General features: G+C 43.4%; 1 protein-coding gene across 4 annotated transcripts; it reads left to right on the forward strand.

Annotated features, from left to right (window-relative positions):
- The first annotated feature begins 419 nt into the window (after positions 1–419).
- Positions 420–18728, forward strand: LOC311143598 (polypeptide N-acetylgalactosaminyltransferase 5-like). 4 transcript variants are annotated; one of them, XR_014614424.1, is made up of 11 exons: positions 420–2092; positions 2223–2389; positions 2725–2844; positions 3015–3150; positions 3956–4075; positions 13843–13960; positions 14236–14559; positions 15128–15208; positions 15493–15645; positions 16014–16703; positions 18208–18728. XR_014614424.1 is itself a non-coding variant. In XM_084179449.1 (10 exons), exons 1-10 carry the CDS (start codon positions 915–917, stop codon positions 16152–16154), a joined length of 2538 nt encoding a protein of 845 aa, XP_084035575.1. In that variant the 5' UTR covers positions 420–914; the 3' UTR covers positions 16155–18728. The 4 variants fall into 4 exon arrangements, 1 of the variants encoding a protein (XP_084035575.1); XR_014614425.1 differs by having other exon boundaries at positions 18211–18728; XR_014614426.1 differs by having other exon boundaries at positions 16014–16637; positions 18211–18728.
- The last annotated feature ends 1745 nt before the right edge of the window (positions 18729–20473 follow it).

The raw sequence follows: 20473 nt of genomic DNA on the forward strand, positions 1-20473 counted from the left end.
AAACACACAGTTGAACGTTTTACTTGAATTGTGAATATATTCACTGCACCTCTATTGCAGACACAAAAGTAACTGACACACCTGTACTGGTTACACCAGTTATGCTTGATTATTATGCCTATTATCACCATACTGACACATCACACTTTGCTATAATTTGAAAGTTGGAAAAACGGCCGTGCAAAGGTCCATTACTGACTAAAAGACTGTCGGGGAAAAAAAACTCATCAAAATAATCCGTTTTTGTTTAGGCCTACACTTACTGTGCGATGCATCATGTATTCTTTTGTTGATATTAGACAGGCCACACCCACTTTCACGCCACCTTCCCTGTACCCTAAAACGATTTGCTTAAAATTAAGCTATCTATCCAATCACTGTGTGTGCTCTCAAAGTGCAAAGTTGAAATATGTCGTTGATGGCCGCTACCTCCACGACAGAACAGGGGCAAATGTGTCAAAGAAGTAAATATATGGATGTCTGTGGTTTTCCATTCTTCTCAAGGAAATATGATCCTTTAACTTCTCATTCGAAGATATTTAGGTGAGGGCAAGTAACAACAAAATGCAAGATAATTGCCTGTGCATAATAGTGGACAGCGCATGGATACTTGTGATATACATTGTAACATTCAGGGAAGTAAATTGACAAAGTGGAGGTAAGTTTTATTGATACATTGTTGCGTTTGTGTTTCATGTTTTTCGCTACAAAATGCACACTAGTTCAACGACTTTTGACAGACGATTCCAACGGTAGTTTGGCCAAAGCAATCTTCTCCGCGTGGAATGCCACGCAAGCAATAGCCTACAACTATTATAACTACCCAACGTAAAGAGAAGTTGCACGGGGGGTGAAGTATGACTTGCGCATGCATTAATAAGATATTGTGACCTATTATATCTAGACTTACTAAAATGAAGGCTATAAAGAAATACTTTAGGGGTAGTGGGAGGGCATTTGCATTTGTTTTCATTGCATCTGTCATTTGGCTACTTTTCGATATGGCAGCACTTCGCCTTTCAATAAATGATGTTAACAGCCAACTTTTGAAAGAAAGCATGGTGAAGGAAAGGCTGGCTGACATACAGCAGGCCACGAAACGTACGAAGTTGGTGCATAGGGGGTTTAAAAATCCAGTACAGAGAGTAGACTTAGACCTGGACGATGCAGGTAATGAAGGTCCAGTCCAGAATGAAAAGAAAGTCCTTGAAGTGGACAGAAAGCGAGGGCCTACTGTCAAGAAGGACCCGCAGTTGAAGGACAAAATCAACTCACATGAGCAACAAGGGGTGAATGCCCAACCAAAGTCAGAACATGGAAATGTTCTCATTTTTAAGCCTAACCAAATCGAAGCTGTGACTCATGTCACAGTACAGTTGAGTGTGCCTTTGAATACGAAAGCACCTGTCAAAGATACTTTGCCTGTCAAAGACGTGTCAAAAAAGGCAGTGGACTTGATGAAGTCTGAGGATAAGAAAGTGGCATTGCTGGCAGCAGTGCTCTCGAACTTCACCAAAGTGCCACCTGGTGTTCAGGAAGGAAAACATGTTGAAACATTTACCTCAAAGACAGAGAAAGCAGAGGAAAATATAGACCAAGTGCAAAAAGCCAAAGACAATATGGACTCCAAGACAAAGGAGGAAGTCCTAGATTCACTGGAGCCTGGCATACAAGAAAGTTTTATAAAATACAAAGTTGCGGTGGACCCCACAGTTAAACCTGTCAAAAAGGATGTACTGAACGGAAAAGAGGTGGTTGTCAATATTAAGGACAAACAAATCAATGCAGTTGATAAAGGTAAGCCTTATGCTGTAAATGAGAACTTACCACCTACAGCAAAGCCTAAACTCCAACCAGAAGTTCCCACAAACTCCACAGATGTTCGAAACACAGGTGTCCACAAAGTGCTGTCATTAGACATGACCCAAGCCCCCAGAGATGCCAATGCAATTGGGCAATTTGGGCAAGCAGCCATGGTGCCCAGTGACAAAGAGCAGGAGGCGAGGAACCGGTGGAATGAAGGCCATTTCAACGTGTACCTGAGTGACCAGATCCCTGTGGACCGAGCCATCCCAGACACCAGACCTAATACGTGAGTCACACTGTGGCCTGGAGCACATCATGCATACTCACGTACTCCCACACTCATATTACTCATACAGTGATATAGTACGGTTAGCATTAGGTAACCTCTCTTGTTACTGTGTTGTGTTGTTTTCCAGGTGTTCTGAGAGTGTGGTCCATGATGACTTGCCCACCACCAGTGTGATCTTCTGCTTTGTGGACGAGGTGTGGTCCACTTTGCTCCGGTCCGTCCACAGTGTCCTCAACCGCTCTCCACCACACCTTATCAAAGAGATCATCCTGGTGGATGACTTTAGTACCAAAGGTAAGAGAGGGGAGGGGCTTTCCTGGTAAACAGTACAGACTGGGTTCAGAGTTTTTCCCAGCCATGGGAAATTCTGGGCCCAACTGAAGAACATTTAATTTCATGACTCTAGGACCAAGAAAATGTATTCAAAATAGTTAATGAAGTTTCGTAATTGTATTTTCTTAATGGTAAAATATGGCAGTTTTTTGCAATATACTGTAAAATGGCTGATTTGGAGATCTTCAGACAGCAACGATATCTTATAAATAGGACCTGGAGTTTTTCCTGGGCAGGTCACATGGTCAGAATAAACTCAGGGCCCTAAACACACTTGCTCTCATCCACTCTTTCAGAATATCTCAAGGACCACCTGGATGTGTACATGTCCCAGTTTCCCAAAGTGCGGATTGTCCGTCTGCAGGAGAGGCAGGGCCTGATCCGAGCTAGGCTGGCAGGAGCCTCCATTGCCAAAGGTAACCAACCACATCCTGCTATATCGTATCACCACTCTCGTTTACCTTGTATGCTGTTTAAACAAAAAATGATATGCAAAGAATCTCAATCTTGTCCTCCCGTACATGTGGCAGTCAAGCGTCCCTGTGGTTTTGTTTGTCTTCAGTGGTTTGTTTGCATTTCCCTTCAGGTGATGTTTTGACTTTTCTTGACTCACATATTGAATGCAATGTGGGCTGGTTGGAACCTCTGCTGGAGAGAGTGTACATGGACAGGAGGAAAGTGGCATGCCCAGTCATCGAAGTCATCAGTGACAAGGACATGAGGTAATGTATCATTACCATAACATTATATGCTTGCGTTTCGAATGGCAAAATATTTCCTATATAGTACATCAGTTACTTTTTTACATTACACTTAAAACTACTACTACTACTTTGAAAGTTGTAGCTATCAATTGTCTTGTTAGCAATCACCCATATTAGCAGACATATTTAATTTCAAACTTCACATTTCTCTAGTGTAGGCTACTTATTGTAATTATCAATATCAGTAACATTTTCTCAAGAAGTGATCGTTTCGGTCGGTGTTGCTACATTTTGGTTTATCGTCCCAGCTCTAATTTCAGAGTTATTATTCAACCTTATTGTCTATGAGTTAGACCCCCAAATTTGGTATGTCAATACCATCTGGGGGCAAAATGTCTCATAGTTTTTTTTTTAGGTCTATTTACCTAGACTGGGCCGTTCTGGCTCGGACACAGCTTACTTAGCTGACTATGTCCCTAAAGTTGCAAAATGTGTGATAGCATTGCAGCAATGGAAGCTTTCTATGTGTTACCTACAAATCATACATCATTAGAAAGATTTTCCGAATATTTCGGTCAACAGACTTCTGACTTCTAGGGTTCAAGTTGGACTTACCTGTATACATTGCTGTAAAAAGTAACCCTGATAACCCAAGAGTTTTATCAGCTTATTTTTATACAGCCAGGTTTGATGCAACATCCTGTTTACTGGAAGTCAGTCCCTGTAATGTTGATTCATCTGAGTTATCTTGAGTTTTGTGCATTTCATTCCCTAATGCATTGTTAATCCAGTAATGTCATATTGTTTAATGATCTGTTTACAGCTATGTGTTGGTGGACAACTTCCAAAGAGGGGTATTCAAATGGCCCTTGGTGTTTTGGTGGAGCAGGTTATCAGAGGACATCATTAAGAAGAATCACATCAAGGATTCAGATCCTATCAGGTAATTCTGGATTTCATTACACCCCTTATTACTGTATGTTTATATACACAGCAAATTGGCCAGTGTTACCTAGTGTTGATTTTTCAGTGTAGCATTTCTAATGTTGATTCAGGAGTTAAATTAACTCTAAGATTGAGAATTACACATCACTCTGCAGGTCAGCATAATGTGACTTGCAGGCCTGATGTGGCCTGTAAACCAGGAGGTTCCTAACACCACTGTGTTAGGGTAAAACATGTCTGTCAAAGTAAGGCCTCCCCACTGGTTGAATCAACGTTGTTTCCACGTCATTTCAATGAAATTACATCGAACCAACATGGAATAGAAGTTGAATTGTCTGTGCCCAGTGGGTTATGATATATATATTTGCATATTTGTTTCTAGCTCCAAACGTGCTCACTCTCCTGCCCTTTATCTTTCACCCCTCCACTTCCCTCCTTCCCGCTCACTCACCAAGTTACTCTCACTTTCACTACACTAGACAGAGCTTTCACTCTTGAGCCTAATATGTACACAACAATACTCCCATAATCCAAAAAGTAAATATCAGAACGAGCAATGTCAGAGTCCGGAATATATATACAGTTGAAGTTGGAAGTTTACATACACTTAGGTTGAAGTCATTAAAACTTGTTTTTCAACCACTCCACAAATTTCTTGTTAACAAACTATAGTTTCTACTTTGTGCATGACACAAGTCATTTTTCCAACAATTGTTACAGACAAATTATTTAACTTATAATTCACTGTATCACAATTCCAGTGGGTCAGAAGTTTACATACACTAAGTTGACTGTGCCTTTAAACAGCTTGGAAAATTCCAGAAAATGATGTCATGGCTTTAGAAGCTTCTGATAGGCTAATTGACATAATTTGAGTCAATTGGAGGTGTACCTGTGGATGTATTTCAAGACCTACATTCAAACTCAGTGCCTCTTTGCTTGACATCATGGGAAAATCATGGGAAAATCAAAAGAAATCAGCCAAGACCTAAAAAAAAGTCTGGTTCATCCTTGGGAGCAATTTCCAAACGCCTGAAGGTACCACGTTCATCTGTACAAACAATAGTACGCAAGTATAAACACCATGGGACCACGCAGTTGTCATACTGCTCAGGAAGGAGATGCGTTCTGTCTCCTAGAGATTAACGTACTTTGGTGCGAAAACTGCAAATTAATCCCATGAAAAACAGCAAAGGACCTTGTGAAGATGCTGGAGGAAACAGGTTCAAAAGTATCTATATCCACAGTAAAACAATATAAAGTGGGTAAAACAGTATGTAAACATTATTATTAAAGTGACCAGTGTTCAATGACATGTGGTAAAGCAGTCTCTTAAGCTTCAGGTCAGGGTACTGGGCGAAAGCCAGCTAGTGGTGACTGTTTAAGAGTCTGATGGCCTGGAGCTGTTTCTTTGTCCCAGCTTTGATCCACCTGTAGTGTCTCATCCTTCTAGATGGTAGTAGGGTGAACCGGCCGTGGCTCGGGTGGCTGAGGTCCTTGATGATCTTCTTGGCCTTCCTGAGACATCGGGTGCTGTAGATGTCCTGGAGGGCAGGCAGTGTGCCCCCAATGATGCGTTGGGCTGACCACACCACCCTCTGGAGAGCCCTGCGGTTGCGGGAAGTGAAATTGCCGTACCAGGGGTGATACAGCCCAACAGGATGCTCTCAATGGTGCATCTGTAGAAGTTTGTGAAGATCTTACTGGCAATGCCGAATTTCTTCGGCCCTCTGAGGTTGAAGAGGCGCTGTTGCGCCTTTTCACCACACTGTCTGTGTAAAAGGACCATTTCAGGTCGTCAGTGATGCGCGCGCCAAAGAACTTGAAGTTTTTGACCCTCTCCAACTCTGCCCCGTCGATGTGAATTGGGGTGTGCTCTCTCTGATATCTCCTGTAGTCCATGATCAGCTCCTTTTGTTTTGTTGACGTAGAGGGAGAGGCACAACTTCCTCCCTGTAGGCTGTCTCGTCATTGTTGGTAATCAGGCCAACCACTGCTGTGTCGTCAGCAAACTTGTTGATCGAGTTGGAGACGTGAGTGGCAACGCAGTCATGGGTGAACAGGAAGTACAGGAGGGGGCTGAGCACGTACCCCTGTGGGGCCCCGTGTTGATGATCTTCTTGGCGGAGGTGTTGTTACCTATCTTCACCACTTGGGCCCAGTTGCACAGGGCGGGGTTCAGACCCAGGGCCCTGAGCTTAGGGATGAGCTTGGATGGCATGATGGTGTTGAAGGCTAAGCTTACATTTACATTTTAGTCATTTAGCAGACGCTCTTATCCAGAGCGACTTACAGGAGCAATTAGGGTTAAGTGCCTTGCTCAAGGGCACATTAACGTCATTTAGCAGACGCTCTTAGCCAGAGCGACTCACAAATTGGTGCGTTCACCCTATAGCCAGTGGGATAACCACTTTACAATTGGGGGGGGTAGAAGGATTCCTTTATCCTATCCCAGGTATTTCTTAAAGAGGTGGGGTTTCAAATGTCTCCGGAAGGTGGTGAGTGACTCCGCTGTCCTGGCGTCGTGAGGGAGCTTGTTCCACCATTGGGGTGCCAGAGCAGCGAACAGTTTTGACTGGGCTGAGCGGGAACTATGCTTCCGCAGAGGAAGGGGAGCCAGCAGGCCAGAGGTGGATGAGCGCAATGCCCTCGTTTGGGTGTAGGGACTGATCAGAGCCTGAAGGTACAGAGGTGCCGTTCCCCTCACTGCTCCATAGGCAAGCACCATGGTCTTGTAGCGGATGCGAGCTTCAACTGGAAGCCAGTGGAGTGTGCGGAGGAGGGGGGTGACGTGAGAGAACTTGGGAAGGTTGAACACCAGACGGGCTGCGGCATTCTGGATGAGTTGTAGGGGTTTAATGGCACAGGCAGGGAGGCCAGCCAACAGCGAGTTGCAGTAGTCCAGACGGGAGATGACAAGTGCCTGGATTAGGACCTGTGCCGCTTCCTGTGTAAGGCAGGGTCGTACTCTCCGAATGTTGTAAGCTGTAGTCGATGAACAGCATTCTTACATAGGTATTTCTCCTGTCCAGGTGGGATAGGGCACTGTGCAATGCAATGCCGATTGCGTCGTCCGTGGATCTGTTGGAACGGTATGCGAATTGTAGTGGGTTTAGGGTGTCGGGTAAGGTGGAGGTGATATGGTCCTTAACTAGCTTCTCAAAGCACTTCATTATGACCAGAAGTGAGTGCTACAGGGTGATAGTCATTTAGTTCAGTTACCTTCGCTTTCTTGGGTACAGGACCAATGGTGGACATCTTGAAGCAAGTGGGGACAGCAGACTGGGATATGGAGAGATTGAATATGTCCGTAAACTCTCCAGCCAGCTGGTCTGCACATGCTCTGACAACATGGCTTGGATCAAATCAAATTGTATTTGTCACATGCACCGAATACAACAGGTGTAGACCTTACCATGGAATGCTTACTTACAAGCCCTTAACCAACAATGCAGTTCAAGAAATAGAGTTAAGAAAATATTTACTAAATAAACTAAAGTAAAAAATAAAATATGAAGTAACAGAATGAAATAACAATACAGAGGCTATATACAGGGGGTACCGGTACCGAGTCAATGTGCGGGGGTACAGGTTAGTCGAGGTAATTTGTAAAAAAAAAAAATGATTAATTGTTCAGCAGACTTATGGCTTGGGGGTAGGAGCCTTTTGGACCTAGACTTGGCGCTCCGTTACCGCTTGCCTTGCGGTAGCAGAGAGAACAATCTATGACTTGGGTGACTGGCGTCTTTGACAATTTTTTGACACTGCCTACTATATAGGTCCTGGATAGGGGAAAAGGTATTGTCGTGCCCTCTTCACGACTGTCTTGGTGTGTTTCGACCATGAACAGTCGGCCCTCCTTTTCCTGTAGTCCACGATCAGCTCCTTTGTCTTGCTCACGTTGAGGGAGAGGTTGTTGTCCTGGCACCACACTGCCAGGTCTCTGACCTCCTTCCTATAGGCTGTCTCACCACTGTCGGTTGTCAGGCCTACCACTGTTGTGTCGTCAGCAAACTTAATGATGGTGTTGGAGTCGTGCTTGGCCATGCAGTTGTGGGTGAACAGGGAGCACAGGAGGGGACTACGCACGGACCACTGAGGGGCCCCCGTGTTGAGGATCAGCGTGGCAGATGTGTTGTTGCCTACCCTTACCACCTTGGGGTGGCATGTCAGGAAGTCCAGGATCCAGTTGCAGAGGGAGGTGTTTAGTCCCAGGGTCACTATGGTGTTGAACGCTGAGCTGTGGTCAATGAACAGCATTCTCACATAGGTGCTCCTTTTGTCCAGGTGGGAAAGGGCAGTGTGGAGTGCGATTGAGGTTCCGTCATCTGTGGATCTGTTGGGGTGGTATGCGAATTGGAGTGGGTCTAGGCTTTCCGGGATGATGGTGTTGATGTGAGCCATGACCGGCCTTTCAAAGCACTTCATGGCTACTGACGTGAGTGCTACGGGGCAGTAGTCATTTAGGCAGGTTACCTTCGCTTTCTTGGACACAGGGACTATGGTGGTCTGCTTGAAACATGTAGGTATTACAGACTCTGTCAGGGAGAGGTTGAAAATGTCAGTGAAGACACTTGCCAGTTGGTCCGTGCATGCTCTGAGTACACATCCTGGTAATCCGTCTGGCCCCGCAGCCTTGTGAATGTTGACCTGTTTAAAGGTCTTGCTCACATCTGCTACGGAGAGCGTGATCACACAGTCGTCCAGAACAGCTGATGCTCTCATGCTTGCTTCAGTGTTGCTTGCCTCGAAGCGAGCATAAAAGACATTTAGCTCATCTGGTAGGCAAGCGTCACTGGGAAGCTCGCGGCTGGGTTTCCCTTTGTAGTCCGTAATAGTTTGTAAGCCCTGCCACATCCGACGAGCGTCAGAGCCGGTGTAGTAGGATTCAATCTTAGTCCTGTATTGACGCTTTGCCTGCTTGATGGTTCGTCTGAGGGCATAGCGGGATTTCTTATAAGCGTCCGGATCAGTGTCCTGCTCCTTGAAAGCGGCAGCTCTAGCCTTTAGCTCGGTGCAGATGTTGCCTGTAATCCATGGCTTCTGGTTGGGATATGTACGTACGGTCACTGTGGGGACGATGTCATTGGTTCACTTATTCCAGTCTGTGCTAGAAAAACAGTCCTGTAGTGTAGCATCCGCGTCAAATGACCACTTCTGTATTGATTGAGTCACTGGGACTTTCTGCTTTAGTTTTTGCTTGTAAGCAGGAATCAGGAGGATATAATTATGGTCAGATTTGCCAAATGGAGGGCGAGGGAGAGCTTTGTGTGCATCTGTGTGTGTGGAGTAAAGGTGGTCTAGAGTTTATTAATTTTTTGGTTGCACATGTGACATGCTGGTAGAAATTAGGTAAAACGGATTTAAGTTTGCCTGCATTACAATCCCTGGCCACTAGGAGCACCACTTTTGGATGAGCATTTTCTTGTTTGCTTATGGCCTTATACAGCTCAATGAGTGTGGTCTTAGTGCCAGCATCGGTTTATGGTGGTAAATAGACGGCTACGAAAAATAAATAGTGTGGTCTACAGCTCGCTTGAGGTAGTCTACCTCAGGCGAGCAATAACTTGAGACCTCCTTAATATTAGACATCGCGCACCAGCTGTTATTGACAAATAGACACACACCACCACCCCTCGTCTTACCAGATGTAGCTGTTCTGTCCTGCCGATGCACGGAAAACCCAGCCAATTTATATTATCTGTGTCGTCTTTCAGCAACGACTCGGTGAAACGTAAGATATTTGTTTTTAATGTCCCATTGGTAGGATAGTCTCGAGCGGAGATCATACAGTTTATTCTCCAGTGATTGCACGTTGGCCAATAGAACGGATGGTAGAAGCGGGTTACCCACTCGCCGACGAATTCTCACAAGGCACCCCCGATATATACCCTTGTATTTCCGTCTTTTCTTCACGCTAATGACGGGGATTTGGGCCTGGTCTCGGAGAAGCAGTATATCCTTCGTGTCGGACTCATTAAAGAATAAAATCTTAATCCAGTTCAAGGTGAGTAATCGCTGTTCTGATGTCCAGAAGCTCTTTTCGGTCGTAAGAGACGGTAGCAGCAACATTATGTACAATATAAGTTACAAACAATGCGAAAAAACACAAAATAGTGCAGTTGGTTAGGAGCCCGTAAAACAGCAGCCATCCCCTCCGCCACCATTATTATTATCTGGGGCGAGGGTTAACACGCTTAAATGACTTACTCACGTCGGCCACGGAGAACGAGAGCACACAGTCCTCGTGAGCGGAGGGGGCCCGCTTCGGCGGCTCAATGTTTTCCTCGAAGTTGGCGAAGATGATGTTTAGCTTATCCGGGAGCAAGGCGTTGATGTCCACGACGAGACTGGCTTTCCCTTTTTAATCCGGGATTGTCTGGAGTCCCTGCCGCATACGTCTCGTGTCTGAGCCGTTGAATTGCGACTACACTTTGTCCCTGTACTGTTGTTTTACCTCTTTGATTGCCTTACGGAGGTCATAGCTGGTCTGTTTGTACACATCCATGTTCCCAGTCACCTTGCTATGGTTAAATGCGGTGGTTCGCGCTTTCAGTTTTGTGCGAATGCTGCCATCTTTCCACGGTTTTTGGTTTGGATAAGTTCTAATCCACTATGCACTTCCTGATTAACCCAGTCACGGAGTCAGAGTATGCGTCGAAACTATTCTGAGGTGACCCAGAACATTTCCCAGTCCGCGTGATCAAAACGACCATGTCTCTATCACTAACAAATACAGTCATGGGTGGTAACTCTACAATTCACTCAAAGGCTCACTGGGAAATGATATCAGAGGCATAGCTTAGTGAGGGAGTGGCTTTCAATTGGTTATTCATGGCCACCGTGAGTGGAAGTGTTGTGCCAGTTTAAATGGTCTATGGTTATGTTAATTAAAGTTTGAGCATGTCCACTGCCAGTTCTTAAGTCTTTGTAAATGTGACCGACCGCCTCGATTCGGTCTTATGTAGCAACATTTGAAATTGTGTTTTGTACATTGGATAAAAGTAGAGACTCAGAGCTAGGAAATGGTATGTCATACACTGCAGTTGAGAAACAATGGGAAAGTTATTTTCAGTTTATGAACTTGTAACCCCACTTTTGAGAAAATGGCCCTTGAATGTTTTGGTACACCTACTGGAGAGCTCTTCTTTGTCTACACCCATTCAGCATCACTCACACCCTCTTAAGCCTTAGCCCCACCCATCTCTTTAAGGATTCACATGTGAAGCCATGTGGTAAACACACGCTATATCAAATAAAATGTAAGTTTATTTGTCACATGCACAGGATACAGAAGGTGTAAATGGTACACTGAAATGGTTACTTGCATAGTAGCAATATCAAAAACAGAAAGTGTCCAGATAAAAATATTTTATAATTATTAGATGACCCTTACACGACACACTTGTCTAAATTGATGGGTCATGTGAAAGAAATGCTATAACCACCCCCCAGCCACATCTAGCTACAGTAAGTAAATTGGTCACTATTGTCTAGACATGTACACATGTTCATGAAATACAATAGATGGCCGTAATCACCCCCAGAAACACCTGGCTAATTTGATGGGTCATGTAATAATCTGGCCAAAGTGCAGTCTTTGGTTTAGCTAAAAAATTAACCGGCATAATCCCAACTCATACTACTACCAATGCAAACATTATCATAGCTGTAGTATGAATCTGCAGGTAGCTAAAAGCTAACAAACTAGGTTCAATGTTAGCTAGCTAACATTAGGCTATAACTAGCAGTGCAAATGGAATTCTGATTCGAATAATATTACTACACAGATCATACACGTAACGTTAAGCTAACGTTCGCTAGCTAACTAACAGTACGCTTTAACTTGCAATAAAAGCGACTTTCTGACAAAATTTGAAATGTATATCAGAAAATGTAGCTAGACTCTTACCCGTGTACATGGATGAACGCTTCACGGCAGACTGGAACCATTTAACTCCATTTTGTTTGTAGCTACATCTTGTTTGGCCAGCGTTGTGTCAAGTCACTCCGGTTCACATTGACCGTGGCGTGTGCAGAAAGTAGCCCATCACTTTTTCCAACTGATCTGTCGATAGTGCCTGCTAAATTCAGGGCATCAATGTTGTTGAGAAAAGTAGCAAAACTTTTGTAGTTCTCGACGGCTAACATTATATCTTTCAAAAACGGTGCGGTAGAAAGGACTATCAACACATACTAAACAGCTCACATTACAGACAGAAGCACGCTACATGGAAGACCAATCCAAACTCATCTCCCGGCATGTCCAGCCCATCCATTATCTCAGCCAATCATGGCTAGTGGGAAGGTTCCTGTCTTTTTCCGAGGCTAAACCAACAAGGCTCTTAATTTAGTAATTTTATTCATATTTATGGATGGAATACAAGTTTGTTATTAAGGCACATGAAAGTTCACTTGTTCCAGAAGGAATTTCTGCCAAAAAAACGCATTTAGATAAAAAATACATGTTTACGTTCAAATGCCTCTCCTGTGAAGTAGTGACGTATGACATAGGCATAGTTTCCTGAAACGAGTCACAAATGCTTACATAAGAGCATATGGCAATAAAGACTTGTAAATATTATTGCAATGTCCTTAACCCAACACTGAGTGACCTTGTCAAGAGATACAGACCTCTTGATGTAATGGTTAAAAATACTTGGAGGTGTTAATGCATAAAACCATTGGTGTAAACTATATACACTTCCTAGTGTTAAAAATACTAAATGAGGTGTTATTGCATAACACTAAAAGTGTTAATTCCCTAACACTGACAAACTGTAACAGCGTTGGCACTAAACAGTGTTAATCTAACACTCAAAAGTGTGGACCTGTATAGACAGGTTTCCATCCAAACGTTTTATGCGTGTAAAGTACATGATGGAAACAGAAAGAAAAAAATGGTGGTGAAAGCATGCAGTTTATTAAGCTACAGATTAAATATATTATGATGAACTTCACAGGGGGATAAAAGTGCAAGGGGATGAGCTTGATGCTCCTTTGCAATAAATATTGAGGGTCTTATTCTGGTGACATGATAATCGGTGCTTGGCTGCCGTTTGACAAATAATCATAATCTCATAATGTAGGCTATACGTGCGCTCTAGCCAACAGTATTTCTTATTCGGTACATGGCAATTTAACCGCAAAAGGTATTTTTATGTGTACTACGTCATCACGCACAGCCATTTTTATCTGCAACAAGTCAATTAGATGGAAACACATCTCTGGTGGGAAAATGAGCATATTGTTTTAATGCACATTTTGGAATATTCGCATGAAAATCTTCCGCCAATTGAATGGAAACTAGCTAGTGTTGATTTAACACTGGAGAATTTGCTGTGTAGTAACAGTTGCAGATTAGTTCAAGTACTTAAGTATTGGGCCCCTCTTCCAATACTTCAGAAATTCATCCTTCGTTCCTTGTTTCCTTCAGTTAATCATCAATCTATACATGATTGGATAGGTCAATGCTACTTTACGCCAACCTATTACTAATCCAATCAATTGAGATCAGTGATTACATCAAGGGAAGGAGGAAGGAAGGATGCAGGATGGAAGTATTCCAACCAGGCTCTGACTCATATCTAAATTCCTCTAAGTTGATAAGACCAAGGAGCAATGTTGTGTTTGTGATAAGGTGAGGAATACAATCTCGGGGAAATATAAACGGAAAACGTTTTGCAACGAAAACAAATGGTACTTATTAGATAAATTCAGCTTAGTCCCTCCCTAGTGAATATGACTGTGTGCTTTGTTCCTCAGGTGTCCCATCATGGCAGGAGGCCTTTTCTCCATTGATAAAAAGTACTTCTATGAACTGGGCTCTTATGATCCTGGCCTGGACGTATGGGGCGGAGAGAACATGGAGATCTCTTTTAAGGTCAGTTTGACTAATTTCTTCCCACTGTTTTCTATTAGAGATTGGACTATTTGCAGATTTGCAGGTTTGTTATTCTTCAACCTGTTCCAGGATCACACATTTTAACTCTGCCCTTATCTCGGCTCATGATCAAGGCCAAGGCTGCGTCTTAAATGGCAACCTATACCCTATATAGTGCACTACTTTTGACCAGAGCCCTATGAGCAATAGGGTGCCATGTGGGACTTAGATCAAATGTTCTGATCACATCCTACCCTATGTTGTTGATTTTGCAGATTTGGATGTGTGGAGGTGAGATCGAGATCATCCCATGTTCCAGAGTGGGCCACATTTTCCGAGCCGCGAACCCGTACAAGTTCCCCAAGGACAGGCAGAAGACGGTCGAGCGTAACCTGGCCAGGGTGGCAGAGGTGTGGTTGGATGAGTACAAGGACCTGTTCTACGGCCATGGATACTACCATCTGCTGGATAGGAGTGTCATCGACATTGGCAACCTCACAGACCAGATCGAGTTCCGGAAGAAGTGCAAGAGCTTCAAATGGTACCTGGATAATGTGTACCCAGACATGGTCGCTCCATTGGTCAAAGCTGAGGGGCTGGTAGGTGTACTTGTTATAATATTAATAATTGATTCGATTTATATAGCTCTTTTCCAGATGCTCAAAGCCCATACGTATTATGCACCTTGCAGTTTATTCCTGCGGTTTATAACTTCATTTGTCACACTTACAATCATTGTCTTTACTGAATTAGTAGGAATCCAGTTTTTGCTTTTAGGCTGTTTAGCTTAGAATATATTGCATTAGTGCTCTTTTTCTGGCAAACAATTGTTACTCTTACTTTCTTTCTTTTTTCATTAAATTATCCCTCATCTCAATGCTGACAGACAATTGTACTTTTCTTCTGAGAGGGGGATGTTTACTTGTCTGCTCTCAATGCCTCTGCAACACAAACAGATGTCAATTGTCCTCTTATCTGAACAAAAAGTGACTGTCTCTTCAGGCTTGTGACAGTTCTCTGTCAGGATTTGTTGAAGGCACAGAATGGAAAGAAAGGAGAAGCTTTTCTACTGTCAATATGGTGCAGTGACACTACCCATGTAAACTACTGTTATGACTGCTCTAGGCATTGCCATGTAATGTTGTACCTGTGATCCTCCTTTGCTAGGTTTTCAATCGTGGAGTAAGAAAATGCCTCGCTCTGCAGAAAGGCTCCCTTGCCTTTGAGAGATGTGATCTCAGCAAGCTGGTAAATACTCCTAAATTCCCCATTTGAAATGAAAAGCTTTCTTATGACTATAACTCACTATGGAATGAATCCCTGTTGAGTTTAACACACACCCAACCGGCCTTGAAAACCCCATAGTTATCATGAAGCCGAATTATATGTCTGACCCTAAGGGTGCATCCCAAATTGCACCCTATTCCCTAGCTAGTGCACTACCATATGGGCCCCGGTCAAAAGCAGTGCACTATATAGTTAATAGTGCCATTTGGGACGCATCTTAACTCCCCTCTGTCCCTAAACCTCAGAGTCAGCACTTCAATTACACCTGGATGAGGCACGTTCGCCAGAAAGATGTCTGTGTCACTGCTCAGGGCAAAGGTAGCAGACTGGCTATGCAGCCGTGTGACAACACCAAGCCACAGCTACGCTGGCTCCACAAGGACTCCAACTCCGCTCTGGTAGGTTCGCTTTAGAGTGGGCCTTCACCTCCTCTACTAGAGTTCTCTGAATATCGATTTTGTGAAGAATATTTGTTATTCTTAAACCAAGCTGTTGTCAGCTACTAGCATACATAATATGCTTGATGAAGGTTGAAGTGAAGAGGAAATTCAGCAACTCTTGGAGGATAGTGGAAGTTGATAGAACTGCTTCTTTATTGTTAAAACCATCGCTTTTTGGCCCTTAGCCTTCATCAGGGTTTGCACCTCAATTCATAACACCTTGGTTGGAGAGCGAGGTAGCAGCAGTGTTCCTTTGCTGAACGAAAGTTAACATTATGCACATTGTGATTCTTACTGTACTATTTCCCTGTGTTGTCTTTGCTCAGGTGGAGCACCTCGTTACGGAGCTTGCTCCCCAGCGTTTGTGTCTTGAGGCTGGGGCTCTGGGTGACAGCATGCAGCTGAAGGAGTGTGAGCCTACCAGTCCCTACCAGAAGTGGCAGTTCACACACTACCACACTGGATGACGGGAGTACAGGGCTACAGCACTATTCATGCGTTAGTGATTGACTGTACTGTGTGTATTTGGATGTGGTCAGTGTATGCTGCAATAGGAATATGCATGGTGCGGCTAGTATGTTGGTGTGAGGGTGGTGTTGGGATGTGCAATGTTTTTTTTTTCTCTTCCTTTTATCATGATCAACCTTACCTTGGAATTTGAATGTTGCATGACTTATGAGGCCCTGGAATGATTTGAAAGGGCAGCTGTTACACAATATAAGTACAGTGTTTTTGGAAGCATAGTTTACTGGTTTTGCACTTTTTATTGAGATCTTTGGTTTTACATGTTTGTTCATCAGCTTTGCAAAAAAAAATAATTGTCGGTAAAGAGCCGTGGCAAACGACCACGAATGTGCCTTGACTATTTACATGAGGATTTTTCTACAGATGTTCTCTATATTGTAGCACTCGGATTGACCGCACAATTTACCATATTTCTTACTGTTTCAGTGCCAAATAGCTGGATATATTATGCCACTTTTCCATGATTCATGTAAATACAGTACCAGCCAAATGTTTGGACACACCTACTCATTCAAGGGTTTTTATTTTTACTATTTGTTACATTGTAGAATAATAGTGAAGACATCAAAACGATGAAATGACACGTATGGAATCATGTAGTATCCAAAAAAGTGTTAAACAAATCTTCCCTTTGCCTTGATGACAGCTTTGCACACTCTTGGCATTCTCTCAACCAGCTTCACCTGGAATGCTTTTCCAACAGTCTTGAAGGAGTTCCCACATATGCTGAGCACTTGTTGGCTGCTTTTCCTTCACTCTGCCGTCCGACTCATCCCAAACCATCTCAATTGGGTTGAGGTCAGGGGATTGTGGAGGCCAGGTCATCTGATGCAGCACTCCATCACTCTCCTTCTTGGTAAAATAGCCCTTACACAGCCTGGAGGTGTGTTGGGTCATTGTCCTGTTGAAAAACAAATTATAGTCCCACTAAGCCCAAACCAGATTGGATGGCGTATCGCTGCAGAATGCTGTGGTAGCTATGCTTGTTAAGTGTGCCTTGAATTCTAAATAAATCGCAGACAGTGTCACCAACAAAGCACCCCCACAACATGATACCTCCTCCTCCGTGCTTTACGGTGGGAACTCCACATGCGGAGATCATCCGTTCACCCACACCGCGTCTCACAAAGACACAGCGGTTTGAACCAAAAATCTCCAATTTGGACTCCAGACCAAAGGACACATTTCCACCAGTCTAATGTCCATTGCTCGTGTTTCTTGGCCCAAGCAGGTCTCTTCTTCTTATTGGTGTCCTTTAGTAGTGGTTTCTTTGCAGCAATTCGACTATGAAGGCCTGATTCACACAGTGCTCTCTGAACAGTTGATGTTGAGATGTGTCTGTTACTTGAACTCTGTGAAGCATTTATTCGGGATGCAATTTCTGAGGCTGGTAACTCTAATGAAGTTATCCTCTGCAGCAGAGGTAACTCTGGGTCTTCCGTTCCTATGGCGGTCCTCATGAGAGCCAGTTTCATCATAGCGTTTGATGGTTTTTGCGACTGCACTTGAAGAAACTTTTAAAGTTCTTGAAATTGTCAGTATTGACTGACCTTCATGTCTTAAAGTAATGATGGACTGTTGTTTCTCTTTGCTTATTTGAGCTGTTCTTGCCATAATATGGACTTGGTCTTTTACCAAATAGGGCTATCTTCTGTATACCCCCCTTATCTTGTCACAACACAACTGATTGGCTCAAACGCATTAAGAAGGAAATAAATTCCACAAATTAACTTTTAAGATGGCACACCTGTAAATTGAAATGCATTCCAGGTGACGACCTCATGAAGCTGGTTGAGAGAATGCCAAGAGTGTGCAAAGCTGTCATCAAGGCAAAGGGTGGCTATTTGAAGAATCTCACATAAAATATATTATGATTTGTTTAACGCTTTTTGGGTTACTACATGATTCCATATGTGTTATTTCATAGTTTTGATGTCTTCACTATTATTCTACAATGTAGAAAATAGTAAAAATAAAGAAAAACTCTTGAATGAGTAGGTGTGTCCAAACTTTTGACTGGTAGTGTACATATTTTCTGTCCATGTACTGTTTTCACTGTTTGAAATACCATTTGATGAATTGAAATGCATGCAGTGTGCATGAGCCTGTGTAGACGTTACATATCACAGATGTCTTTAGCAACGCTATCTGACTTTCTTTTATGGAGATAAAATAGAATAGCATTGTATTATGTGAGGTTATGACTCAGCTCCGGGTTGATGTTTCCCCTAGGTACAGATCTAGGATCAGCTTCCCTTCCCCCAATCCTAACCTCAAGGATTAGTGGGGAAAATGCAAAACTGACCCAAGATCAGTGTCTAGGGGCAACTTCACCCTACACCTTATGGCTCACCTGGGATAATAAGAGCTGCTTCTTTTTTACTATATGGTTATGGGTTTAATACATACTGTATGGACATTTCTCTGACACTAGAGGGGACTGTTGTTGATGCCAAAGATGAAAAATATGATTTTCTTTCTCCTTTTCTGAATAGATATTAAAGATGATCATTTAATGTGGGTCCCTTTTTCCAATGTTATGCAACAGATATTTCACGAGAACATATAGGCCTACACTTTCTCACTGTTCTTATGGAAATATTACAGTACAGAAAGGTATGGCTGTTACAGAGAGCTTTAGGGGTTAACTTTAGTAGTTGAGTTCTTATAGCCTAAAGTGAACTAAACCCAGCAAAAAAAGAAAGTCCCTTTTTCAGGACCCTGTCTTTCAAAGATAATTCGTAAAAATCCAAATAACTTCACAGATCTTCATTGTAAAGGGTTTAAACACTGTTTCCCATGCTTGTTCAATGAACCATAAACAATTAATGAACATGCACCTGTGGAACGGTCATTAAGACACTAACAGCTTACAGATGGTAGGCAATTAAGGTCACAGTTATGAAAACTTAGGACACTAAAGAGGCCTTTCTACTGACACTGTAAAAACACCAAAAGAAAGATGCCCAGGGTCCCTGCTTATCTGCGTGAACGTGCCTTAGGTATGCTGCAAGGAGGCATGAGGACTGCAGATGTGGCCAGGGCAATAAATTGCAATGTTTGTACTGTGAGACGCCTAAGACAGCGCTACAGGGAGACAGGATGGACAGCTGATCGTCCTCGCAGTGGCAGACCACATGTAACAACCCCTGCACAGGATCGGTACATCCGAACATCACACCTGCGGGACAGGTACAGGATTGCAACAACAACTGCCCGAGTTACACCAGGAACGCACAATCCCTCCATTATTGCTCAGACTGTCCGCAATCGGCTGAGAGAGGCTGGACTGAGGGCTTGTAGGCCTGTTGTAAGGCAGGTCCTCACCAGACATCACCGGCAACAATCTTGCCTATGGGCACAAACCCACCGTCGCTGGACCAGACAGGACTGGCAAAAAGTGCTCTTCACTGACGAGTCGCGGTTTTGTCTCACCAGGGGTGATGGTCGGATTCGCGTTTATCGTTGAAGGAATGAGCGTTACACAGAGGCCTGTACTCTGGAGCGGGATCGATTTGGAGGTGGAGGGTCCGTCATGGTCTGGGGCGGTGTGTCACAGCATCATCGGACTGAGCTTGTTGTCATTGCAGGCAATCTCAATGCTGTGCGTTACAGGGAAGACATCCTCCTCCCTCATGTGGTACCTTTCCTGCAGGCTCATCCTGACATGACCCTCCAGCATTACAATGCCACCAGCCATACCCAAATATAACCCAAATCCTAAGGGTTATATTCAATCAGATCTGCTTAGCGGTTGTTTTGACGGAGGTGGAACTGTGTTAGAACTGTCACAAGTGGATCATGGCATTATACCTAAAGAGGATATTGCCAGTGGCTGCACGGAGTCGCAATAACAGAAATCCCATACAACCTTGTTTACAAGTTCGAACACTGGAATGTGAGATGTAATCTACACCTCGATTAGGATGACAGAAATCCTCATTATTTGATAAGGATGACAGAAATCCTCATTATTTTGTTAAATTATTTTTTAATTTGAGCATAATTATTTCTATATACAGTGAGGGAAAAAAGTATTTGATCCCCTGCTGATTTTGTACGTTTGCCCACTGACAAAGAAATGATCAGTCTATAATTTTAATGGTAGGTTTATTTTAACAGTGAGAGACAGAATAACAACAAAAAAATCCAGAATAACGCATGTCAAAAATATTATAAATTGATTTGCATTTTAATGAGGGAAATAAGTATTTGACCCCGTCTCAATCAGAAAGATTTCTGGCTCCCAGGTGTCTTTTAT

The sequence above is a fragment of the Coregonus lavaretus genome (genome assembly GCF_964263955.1).
Source record: "Coregonus lavaretus genome assembly, chromosome: 16".
NCBI classification, from domain to species: Eukaryota; Metazoa; Chordata; class Actinopteri; order Salmoniformes; family Salmonidae; genus Coregonus; species Coregonus lavaretus.